The 12,344-nt window shown below is 40.0% G+C and overlaps 1 protein-coding gene across 1 annotated transcript in view; it reads left to right on the top strand.

Annotated features, from left to right (window-relative positions):
- LOC139453346 (actin-interacting protein 1-like) overlaps positions 1 to 12,109 on the top strand; it is a 35,493-nt gene extending 23,384 nt beyond the window's left edge. Inside the window, exons 12-16 of the mRNA XM_071235017.1 lie at positions 237 to 318; positions 825 to 929; positions 1,792 to 1,962; positions 4,229 to 4,379; positions 4,889 to 12,109. Coding sequence (XP_071091118.1) covers positions 237 to 318; positions 825 to 929; positions 1,792 to 1,962; positions 4,229 to 4,379; positions 4,889 to 4,995 — 616 coding nt within the window. The 3' untranslated portion in view covers positions 4,996 to 12,109. The remainder of the gene's footprint in view (positions 1 to 236; positions 319 to 824; positions 930 to 1,791; positions 1,963 to 4,228; positions 4,380 to 4,888) is intronic.
- Positions 12,110 to 12,344: the final 235 nt, after the last annotated feature.

Genomic DNA, 12,344 nt, shown 5'->3' on the forward strand with positions numbered 1-12,344 from the left:
CAAATCAAAATAGTTGGATTTGGCCGAAATATGTTTGAATTGTTACCTTGTTTTCGCCAAGGCTCGCTAAATACAATGTTTATTCCGAATGCAGGATATTTACCATCCCCAAACACACTCGCATGATAACCTCTATATATCTGAACAGCTTGAACTGCAACATCCTTCTGAAATGAATAAAAAAGGGGAAAAAATCATAAACCAAAAAAAGCCTTATAGTTTGATTGTTGTTTCAGTTTGAACAGCAATAAGCTGGACTCCCAGCCGAAGAGCGTCAGCAGGAAACAAGGAATGTCGGTTGTGGCTTGCATCAACCATGTGAGTATACACTCATTGACGATTCATTTGTACCAGCTTTGATAACTTTGCCTATCACTGATACTTGTGAAAATGGTTTGATGATAGTTGTTGTGAGACTTCATTAGGATACACTGATACTACAATATACTCTTGCAGTGCTAGTGTCCTGAGGGGATTCTCGGTTAGAATAGGTCCCTAGCTACCTAAGCTGATCATAAAAGACTAACAGGATTGGGTGGGCAGGCTCGGTGATGGTGTGTCATCACAACCCCAATGACGTGGATCATTCCTCACAATGTCGGTCAATGTATTGGTCAAGGCTTGATTATTTACAGGCCGCTGGAATATTGCTAAGTGCGGCAACACACATGCAGTCCTTTTGTCGACTTGGTCAATGAACCTATCACACTGTCTGTCTGTGGACCAGGGTAAAATACAAAATACAAAACAAGGTTTGTGTACAATATGTAAATTAAATTGCCATTACCCAGTTAATGTCTGATGTCGGACTGTCTGTGTTGTAGGTGATGGTGTTGGAGGGAAACCACAAGCTGTCTGCGATTCCTGCCAAGTTTGATCCTCAGTGTGTGGACATACATCCAGGCATGTCACAAGTAGCAGTTGGAGGGGTAAGTCACAGCAGCATCAATGGATTGAGTGCACATCCCAACCCCCCCTGCCCATCCCAACCCCTCATCTCATTCCACACCCTCATCCCCATCCCAACCCCTCATCTCATTCCACACCCTCATCTCAGTCCCACCCCCCTCACCATCCCAACCCCTCATCTCATTCCACACCCTCATCCCCATCCGAACCCCTCATCTCATTCCACACCCTCATCTCAGTCCCACCCCCCTCACCATCCCAACCCCTCATCTCATTCCACACCCTCATCCCCATCGGAACCCCTCATCTCATTCCACACCCTCATCCCCATCGGAACCCCTCATCTCATTCCACACCCTCATCCCCATCGGAACCCCTCATCTCATTCCACACCCTCATCCCCATCGGAACCCCTCATCTCATTCCACACCCTCATCCCCATCGGAACCCCTCATCTCATTCCACACTCTCATCCCCATCCCACCCCCCTCCCCATCCCAACCCCTCATCTCATTCCACACCCTCCTTTCCATCCCACCCCTCCTCCCCATCCCATCCCCCCCATCCCATCTCCCTCCCCATCCCAACTCGTCATCGCATTCCACACCCACCTTTCCATGCCACCCCTCCTCCCCACACCACTATCTCCCCCCCCATGCCTACCCCCTAATCACCACCCCACCCTTCCTCACAATCCCCCATCCTCCTACCCTCACCCAAACCCACCCACCCTTCCTCCCCTCCCCCATCTCTCACCCTCAACACAAAGTTATTCTCATGAGATAAACACAGGAGTGAAAGTTTATGCCTGAAAACTAGGGAATACAACTTATATGAGGAAAACATTATCTAAGACCACCCATGACTTTATTTTATTTTCAGAGTGATGTGTTTGTGGTGTACCAACTCAGTAATGGTACTTTGTCTGAGGTGAAGAGGATCTCAATTCCTGAGTGTACAGTGAATAGCGTCCGGTACTCGCCAGATGGCGCCACCCTTGCCGTTGTAGGGTCGAACAAGAGGGTCATGGGCTACAGTGTTGACACTTATGAGGTGAGTGTGTGTTGTGTTGATCAAGTAATCTTTATCTCTGGAGCTCCATCATGAGCGAAGCCAACGAGGCTGAAAGAGAGAGATGTTTCTGTCTTGTTTTTTATGGGGTCAAAAAGGGGTGGAATGAAGAGTTGTGTCCCTTAGCCAAGTCAAGATCCACTAATAGTCACATTAAATTCTTTGCATATATCAGTAACATTCCTGGGCATATGGGTTTCCCCAAGTACTAAATGTAGACGTCAATGTCACTTGGTTTCCTTCAAAAACAAGTTGACATATCATCAGTTTATGAACACTGTCCACAGCTGTGTCAATCTATACTTGATCTAACAAAAAATACTTTCCTCAAAATTTAGGGGCACAGGTGCCCAGTCGCCTAAGGTGCCGCAATTCGCTGTGCAGAGTTGCGTCCCTTGGGCTCACCAGAAACCTATGATTGTGTGTTCGAATCCCGGATTGCCCCGATTATGTTTCTAGGTTTGTCAGCACCACACCCGTGCTTGTGATTTCTACAAAGAGGTAAACGTCTGAGATCTGCATCATTTCGGGCTTTCCTCCCACATTAAGCTGACACGCCGTGATATAACTCAAATACTGTTGAAAGCGGCGTTAAACCCAACTCACTTACTCCATATTTATGGACATTGCAAGGGCAGGTAACTCTGAACAAATTTTCTGACATGGCAAGGCTTTAAAAACGATAGGTAATAAGTGACTGGCCCATACAAATTATTACTGATGGCCTGCCAGTTTAATCCTGTCATGATTTGTGGTTAGAATAGATTCCCAGCAACACGTGTGGCTTGTAAGAAGGTTTGTGGGGCCTGAGGTCACTTCATTGAGCTGGTTGATTGCTCATCCTCGTGCCACAATGATGTGGAGTATTGCTTGCTATATCAATCACTGGATTGTCTGGTCCACACTTAATTTTCAGGCTGCCGTCATTTGAGTGCGGCTATAGACAACAAACAAGCCAGTTTAACATGGACATGCTGTTTGAACAGTGACCTGATATTTCACATTATAGCTAAAATGGATAGAATTATCATTAAACCGCCCGCCTGTTATCAAAAATGAGCGGGCCACTGTAACCTCATATTTCTTGATGGGCCATTATCACGCCCGTTGTTAGGTGACGTCATAGGATAGGGATATGTGACGTCATGTTCAACAGTGATGTCATCTGGTTTGTTCTATGACATTTCCATATTTGTAAAAGTGGGTCAGTGACAGTCGTGTTGATTGCAGTAAATGTTTGAAAACTGATATTGTTGTTTCTTTCTATTTCATAAAAAATTCCGTCCATTTTAGCTATAATAACGGTAACTCTGTTTTTCAGGGCATTATCATTTGCAGAAACCCTCAGTCTTTTCAACTGCCCTCCTTCGTCGTTCAGTAAATGGAAGACCTCAGGCTTCTGCAAATGATTATGCCCTGAAAAGTAGCATTACCCTTATAGTACTAGAATCTGTATATTTGGCTGATTTCATTAACAGAACGAGAACCTGTACAGAGTGTAAATATAATGCATTTCAAACAGAGCTGGCAATTTCTTTACGTCCTACGATAACGAACTAGCTCTTACTTTGTTGTTAAACATGTTAAAATCTAATGAAAAATATTAAAATGCTCCAATATCTTGTTTTATTTTAACCTAGATCTGTATCTGGGGAAGAATAGGTCTTCAGCAATTTCTTTACGTCCTACGATAACAAACTAGCTCTTACTTTGTTGTTAAACATGTTAAAATCTAATGAAAAATATTAAAATGCTCCAATATCTTGTTTTATTTTAACCTAGATCTGTATCTGGGGAAGAATAGGTCTTCAGCAACTCATGCTTGCCGTTAAAGGCGACTATGCTTGTTGTAAGAGGCGACTAACGGGATTGGATGGACAGGCTCGCTGACATGGTTGATACATGTCATTGTATACCATAGCGTGAATCGATGCTCATGATGTCAATCACTGGAATGTCTGTTCCAGACACGATTATTTACAGACTGCCATCGTATTGCTTGAATATTGCTAAGTACGGCGTTAAACAACAAGCAAACAAATGAAATATTTGAACCTCACCAAAAAAGACTGTTTCCGAAAAAAATTGATAAACTGTCCTTCAAACAAAGTTGTGCCTGGAAATTTGACAAGATTGCTTTCTTGTAAGATGATTGAAAATATTGCACTTAATTGTTTCAATGTTGCAGGAATTGTTTCAATGTTGCAGGAATTGTTTCAATGTTGCAGGAATTGTTTCAATGTTGCAGGAATTGTTTAGCTCTGTGGCTCATGCTGCCCGTGTTTGTGACGTAGACTGGTCACCTGACTCGAGTCACTTAGCAACCTGCTCTATTGACAGCGGCATTGCAGTATGGATTCCGGTGAAGTCGTTGCAGAATAGAGTAGCTACAGTGAAAGGTATGTTACTATGGTTACTGTATGTATTTGGCTTGGACTAGACTTACAAACCAGCCTTGACCTTCTCATGTGTTTTATTCTCAAATTCTCAGTGTTGTTTTGAGTATATGAACTTAACTTCATTGTTGCAAAAATAATACATACACAGTTTTGATGTATACAAAACTACATAATTGGACATACACATGTACACACGCAGACAAATTTGCAAGGTGAAAGGTTTTCGTAAGCATCATCCAATCAAATTCAATGATTCACCCCATTACTGTCAACGAGGTCCTTGATTGTTGTCCCAAAAGCCCATTGGGCCGTTAACGCTAATTAGCATCTGGTGATTAGGAGGGATACTTTAAATGGCGCCGGCAAGATGAGCCGACAGGGGCATTGTTTGTCATCCCGGAGGCTTGTGTTCTATTCTGGTAGCCCCTGTCGTTATTTTGGTGTAGTATTGTAAAAGCAGCATAAAACACTTCTCACTCACTCACTCACTAACAATTTTGTCCCACCAGATGCTCACCAGAAGAGCTTCGCCAACAAGATCCGGTGGTTGGACAACAACACTTTTGTGAGCGTGGGGCAGGACTCCAACATCAAGCAGTGGAGTGTACAGTTCTGATGCAGCTTATAGATGATGCTGTCTCCCTGTTTACATCGATTAGCAATTTTCTCACCAGTATTTTCCATTCATAACACCAATTATCATAATTTCTATATGTATGAATATTTTGATTCCAAACTTTGGTTGCTTTCAGTGTGTTGTTATTTTATGGTTAACTGTTACCAGGGCTCGATTTAGCTATAATAGACCTATTATTGAAAAACGCTTTCAGATATTTTTGTTTGCAAATGCATGGAAAAAGATTTCAAATGTGTGTCTGACTAACCCTTACTTGGCCACACAAATGGATCTTTGAACACACACCAATAAAGTAAAGTTACCAAACTACATCACTGATCCATGTGTTGTGTGTAACTTGTCATGCTTTCTTATGGCTTCAAGATTATGGGCACATGTTACGTTTTACAGCAATGCGGCATTAATTTTGGGACACTAGCAGCAGACGGGGCTATGTTTCAATTGTGATAAACCAAATAAACTGCACCATGTGCAGTTATGTCAAGTTCCTTAAATCGAGCCCCGGTTTCCATGCTTCTAGATTATTCTTGTTTGTAAATATGAGGCTTTCTTCATGGAGGCCTAGGAAGCTTCTTGTTGTGAAAAATCTTAATTCTGTGGGGACATCTTCAGTCAACATTTATGATGATTTGTGATATGTTAAAATGTCAAGACATACTTTCACAAGTAATATTTGACTGTCATAAGTCTGTGTCGAAGCATAGCAGTTCTGATTGTTTTAAGTCTGTGTCAAGGTGTTCGACTTACGACTGTTGTAAGCCTGTGTTGAAGAATAGGCTATTTTTATGACTATTATATCACTATTCTCTCTATACAACAATTGGCCATAGGGCCAAGAGAGGTGCAGCACGCTCCATTTATTCTTTGGGAAGGGTGTGTGTGTAATTATTAGCAAGATGGTTAGAAAATTGCCAATTAAATGTGAAATGGTGTGATAAGCTTGCTGAGAAGTGCTGCCAGCAGAATGAGAAGGCATCATTGTATGATGTCTCGCTAGACATATTATGAAATCACCATAACCTATTTCTCAGGAGTAACCTCTGTGCACTATGCTTGTATATACATGTATTAGCATCTACTGACCATGCTCGCATACCGGTATTTGTGTTGTAGTCAGCCCACAGTCAGATCAAGACTGATCCTAGTGCTAGAACTACTTTAGGCCTGGATGTCGGTGCTAGTTTCATTGTTATTGTCAAGAAGTAATTCACTTGTAATTATGATGTCTGTCAAAGATCCAGAAAATTTTAAATGTTTAACTACTTATTGATGTTTGAATTTCCCCAAACCACCCTCAGCCTGTAATAAATGATTATATTTTTGTTTATATTTTACTGGTCAAATCGATAATGGAAGTTTCTTGGAGATGTTCATTGAAATTACCTGTAGTACTGGCCATCTTAAAGGCCACATCAGAATATATGGGTTTGCTAATGGCCACCAGCTGGGTTTTTAGTAATTAATCTCTTTCTCTGCCTACCGAACAAAATATGTTGAATTCCTTTTCTAATTCATGACAAGAACGTAGTCCTTGTGTTAATTCAAAATGCATTTAAAGAACCATATTAGCTTTAAGACAATCGGAAGCAATTCGGAGACATATTTGAGTGAAAGAATCTAAGAAACAAGTGTAAAGGTGCCCTTTGGGAAGGCTAAATGAGAACATAAGGTTTTTTCAGTTACCATATTTGTTGTATTAGTGCCACACTCCAGTAAGTGCCCCCGACCAACTTCTAGACCAGCCTCAAAATAATCTTCATAAGCGCCCTAATCTTCATAATATGCATTTACAAGGCACACCTCTTTGTCAATAATCCTCAAAATGTTTGCAGCGCCACGGGTGCTTATTACTGCGAAACAGAATTGTACTCTGGGCCTGAGGCCTTTCAGTATGGAATAAAACTTATCCTATCCTATCCTACTGTGAATATGGTACTTGGAGTGTTGATGGAGCAACCTGCATCCTATTATGGTATTTTGATCGCATTTGCATTTTTATTTTTTGTGTTTATGAATATTGTTTTAATACAGCAGCACGATACCAGAACAAGAAGTTTATCTGCAGGGGACAGCTCTGCCTTCAGCCCCCTAACTCTGAAGTACATGTATATTTGTACAGCTGAAACTTAATAAACATTGCAAAGATGCTTGTGTTTTTGATGCGAGGTACACTGCATTGCATGCAGAACCTGCTGTAATAACTCTAAATCATGTGTTCTTATATCTCATATGAAGCAGAATATTTGCCAGTTCCATGATTAAATGGAATAGTATTCTCATGACAACATCTTGAAGCATTCAGTCCAATTCCGTTCCCACTTGGACAATGACGATATCCCTATCATATCCCATACTACTTGAGTAGTATGTTATTGGAAGTATCACATCTCGTGTATTGTCCAATGATGGGGTGTCCTTAAGGACATGGTTCAAATTTGTAAGAGTGGCTTCCATTGGTGATTTGCTCAAGGCTCTGGCCTTGACCTCTCCTGTCACTCATTGTGTACAAAGTTAGTTATGATAATATATTTCTTGAACTTTCATCAAAGGTTATTATTTGCAATGTGGATATTTCAGTGCTTGGTGTGAGAGTGTTAGTATGTACACAGTTTACTATAAGTGCCTTTGAATTTTGAAATTTTCACTTATTATATTATGAAGTTATAATTTGGCAACTGAATGTTATAACTTCCTGATTTTGATTGAATATGTTGAACGATTTGAAAGAAATTGTTGAATAAGTTAGATTTGTCTTGCTGGTGTGAGTAACCATGGTAACACAAAGTCTTCATTGTAATAATATTTTCTGTGTTTACAGTCTTTTTTAAAAAAATGTTGGTTTGTAGGTTTGAAAATAATTAAAGACACATTTTTGAGCATTAGTTATTGTGCCCAAACATTTCTGAATATGTTCTCCTGTTTGCAGTGTTAAACAGGTCTCAGTTATCTTGCAGAGTAAGTTGGTTGATCCGTGAACTAAGTTTCTGAAAGGCTTTGCCTAAGACTTTAAAAACATATGCTTTGAAATACTTTTATCTGAAAAAACATCATGACAGTTTGATCTTTGTAGTGAAAATAAAATATTTAATGTTATTTGTTAATGACGTTAATGCACAATGCAGTTCTGAGGTTGATCAGGTCTCAAGTGCCCAGAATTGAGTAGTGTTTGGTGTAGATAAAGCTTGCTTCTTGTCCATGAATGTCTCCACAGCTCTTGCCAGGGTTGTAGTCTATGCATTGTGTATGCATTATGTAGGCATCATTTAAAACACCACTTAACAGTCAAGAGATGACCATCCACAAATGTCTTTCAGCTTTCAAGGTTTCCACACAGAAGCATTGCTTTGTTTAAAGTATATTGTGCTAATTCAAGATGTTGTTGCATATGCTTGTTACGTCTACCGTATTCGACCCAATAAGGGCCCGTGTCCCAATAAGCCCCCCCCCTTTTCCCGGATGCCCAAGTAAGATTTACTCACCTGTTTTTTACATACGGTCAAGAATCTTTTGTAGTCGGTTAATGAGGAGATGTTCACCAGTAAAACGTAAGTAACAGTTTATCTCCAGCCCTCCAGCAACAGAAGGATATTGATAGGCTTACTGATGCATTTACGCCAATTTGACTCTGAATTGGTCCCAATAAGCGCCCACCCCTTCTGTCTTTATCTTAAGCGCCCTGGGCGCTTATTGGGTCGAATACTATATTTTATTTTATCGTTCCACGTTGAATTGGGCTTCGTACACTGAAGTAATTCCTTTAGTTGAACACTTTGTGCTTGTTTTGTTTTCTAATAGTGTTATGTAGCTGTTCAACATCTGTGCAAGTGTATATGCTTATTGCTATGATCACCTGAAAACACATTCAGTGGCGATTTAGTCAGTTTGTCAGCCTATTTTTTGAAAATATTCAAACAACTGTATATAGCTGAAAAAAGCATGAGGAGAAAATGTGTTCGACTGAAACTATATATTTGATAGAGAAATGTTCATGGAATATATGATCCAGTATTTTATTAAGAATAGCTTAGGTTGTTAGAACCAGAATATGTTTAGCTAATTTTTCACGTGGACTTAGAAGTTTGTATTGGCAATCCCTTTTCCTAGCATCTACAAGGAGGTATCTGCATTAACTTCTGACGGGCCACAACAAAGAAAGGAATTTTTGTCAGAATATATATGGAATTGGTGTTGCTGTAACATATTTTAGAAGGTTTAAATAAAATAGAAAATTTGCTTATTGGACATTTGGGTACATAAGTGAACCTGTTGTTTAGGGAGCCACAATTTGCTGTGCAGGGTTGTGTCCCTTATCAGTGCCTGGATCTGCTGGCTATTGGTTCAAATCCCATTTTAATGCTGATTATGATCCTTGGTGTGTTAGTACCTGTACTGGTAGGTTTCACAAGTATATAATATATACTTGTGAAACCTACCAGAACTATATAAACAAGTCGGTGGTTTCACACAAGGAAATGTCTACGACCTACACATTTATTTTTCTTGACATGTGAATTTGACACATTCTTAACTATTGCAGTTTAAATAATTTAACTAATCGTATATCAATGCTTCTTAGAGTTTCATTATAATGAGGCATAAATACTTGTTGAATTCCAGATTATGATAGTTGGTTTGTCAGCACCATACTATTGCTGTGAGTTAACTGTAATACGGATGAAGGCAGTGTTAGTCATTCCTTATCGTGAACATAACTTTAATCACTAGCACATAGGGTTACACAGGGTGTAGATTTTACCATTTGGATCAGTCAGTCGTTTTTTAGTCATGTACATGGACAAGTAATGTCCATGTAACCACAAACAGATAGAGTTACACAGGGTGTAGATTTTACCATTTGGATCAGCGAGTCATTGTTTAGTCATGTACATGGCCAAGTAATGTCGATGTAACCACAAACAGATAGGGTTACACCGGGTGTAGATTTTACCATTTGGATCAGCGAGTCATTGTTTAGTCGTGTGCATGGACAAGTAATGTCGATGTAACCACAAACAGATAGGGTTACACAGGGTGTAGATTTTACCATTTGGATCAGCGAGTCATTGTTTACTCGTGTGCATGGACAAGTAATGTCGATGTAACCACAAACAGATAGGGTTACACAGGGTGTAGATATCACTACTGTGATTAGTCAGACAGTGTTAGTGTACAGGGACAGTTAGTGTCCTACATCTGTAGAATGTTATGCAGTGACTGTAGGAGAACATTTCTGGTCAGAGGATAGTACGATACTGTTTTCGGGGGGGACCACTGGAAAAATCAAATTTTATGGCTACATAAATCTTTACGATATAATGAAAGTATTCGGGTATGTTCATATGATTAACACCTAGCTTTTCCTCTTTGTATACCTTAAAAATGTTGAACTGAAATCATCCAGAACAACACTAACACCTTGTTTTTAACTCTCAAAACTTGTTCTGACTCAAATATGAGAAAAATTCTTCCTGAAAACCTGGAAGATGAGCCCTTTAGACACACTATAGCAGCCCCTTTAAATTTGGTGTTGTAAGTCCAAATCATGCCAGTGTTGCAAAGAGCAAAGTCTATTTCTAACGATTTCTGAAAACTTTCAAGTTTCTGAATGTTTTCCTAATTGTTACAGTTAGTCCAAACCTTCCTCGTGATTCTTGTCCTTTCAAGTCTGGCATTATGCACAAGCCCAACACGATTTCATCTGCCACAAGACATGGTAGATCAATGGATGTTTGGGTACACTGCCGGTTCAGCTGGCAGGCCCAGGGGTATGTGAATCATTGATGAAGCTATCAGTGTCCATCTTTGATTAGTGTAGTTAGCCTTGTTACATTAATGTTGTGTACTTCATAACCTTTCTGCCCCTGCCCTAATATATTTTTCATTTTTAAGCACTTTTTAACAAAGTTTCAAGTCATATTTTTTTCACAAGATCCCAACTTTATGCATGCACTATGCCATTAAGAGTGTCAGATTCTCAGGGGACCTAGCTGTGGCCTTGGAACAGTCTCTTCAAGCTTTGATTCGCAAGAATGTGGCCAAAGGTACATTAGAATCAGTTTTCTTATTGGTTTGTAGAAGGCATGGTTGGTCTATTTGTCTGAGGTGCCACAATTCTCTGTGCACAGTTGCCTCCCTTGGACACTCCAGATTTTGGGTTCACATCCTGGGTTCGCCACGATTATGTTTCAAGGTTTGTCAGCGCAATACTCGTACTTGCTTGAAAGATGAAATGAAAAATAAACTCTTCTACCCAGCTTGAAGAAGGTTATAAGAAAGGTTTCAACGAACAAGTCTCAGATCTTTGGTGGCTGACTAGCAGGTACCAATAGATATCTTGTATGACACACTCTCTCTGTTAAACAACACAGGAATTGTTGGATATAGTTTTATTCCCACAAGTTGTAAATGGAGGGAATATGGTGATCGGTCTGTAATCATTTCAATTTCAGAAACACCTTGCATTCATTTGCACACATCCGTGTGGTGAAGTGCTTTTTTCATTTTGGACTTCTTATTTTGGGGGGCTTTTGTTTCTGAAGCAGCATTAATATACATTTAATATATTTGAACACCTTTTTACACATGGTGATATGGTGTCTTGATTCAATGGAAATCAGTAGAACTTGTTGCTAAACAGACTTCAGAAAAATAAACGTGAAAACTGTTTTGGGACAGAAGGTTTTCGTCTTGCAACGGAATAGTTCATGTCCATTGAACAGGGGACTGCGGAGGTGCACGTCGTGTTAATGCTCTACGTGTGAGTCGGTGAGCCAGTGCACTGTTGCCCAATAGCAAACCTTCCACCCCTGCTGTTGTCAACTACATGGATAATGCAGTCCTTGGGTATGGTTGTCAGGGTGTGATCAAGTTTGTTTAGCAGGAAGCAGGGTAGGAGTAGTTGGAGTGGGATCATCTGGTGAAGGTCGATGCAGAAAGGATGCAGAAATCACTGGTTTCATAGCAATATTCTTGTACATCGATGAAGAACATGTGGATACCTTTCAAAGTTGGATGTGCTATGTTACTAATATGCAATGTGGCTGCCTTGAAGCAGACTGTAATATATTTAGCAACTAGTAAAATAGATAATGCATTTGTGTGTGTTTGTTCTGTATTGTGAGAAGCAAAGGATCGTTCATTATGTGGAACAAATATAGGCCAGGGATTTGTAGCTTTTCTGGCTTCAACTAACCTGACATTTTTTGTTATTTTGCAACTTACAGATTGGATGGATCAGGGCCGAGTCAGCTTAACTTCTGTATTCATGGTATTTGTCTGATTTGGATCAAATACATTGTATGTGGTCCCTCACCACTACAAACACCACT

Source organism: Haliotis cracherodii, unplaced genomic scaffold (genome assembly GCF_022045235.1).
Source record: "Haliotis cracherodii isolate W230 unplaced genomic scaffold, xgHalCrac1.p SCAF_9, whole genome shotgun sequence".
NCBI classification, from domain to species: Eukaryota; Metazoa; Mollusca; class Gastropoda; order Lepetellida; family Haliotidae; genus Haliotis; species Haliotis cracherodii.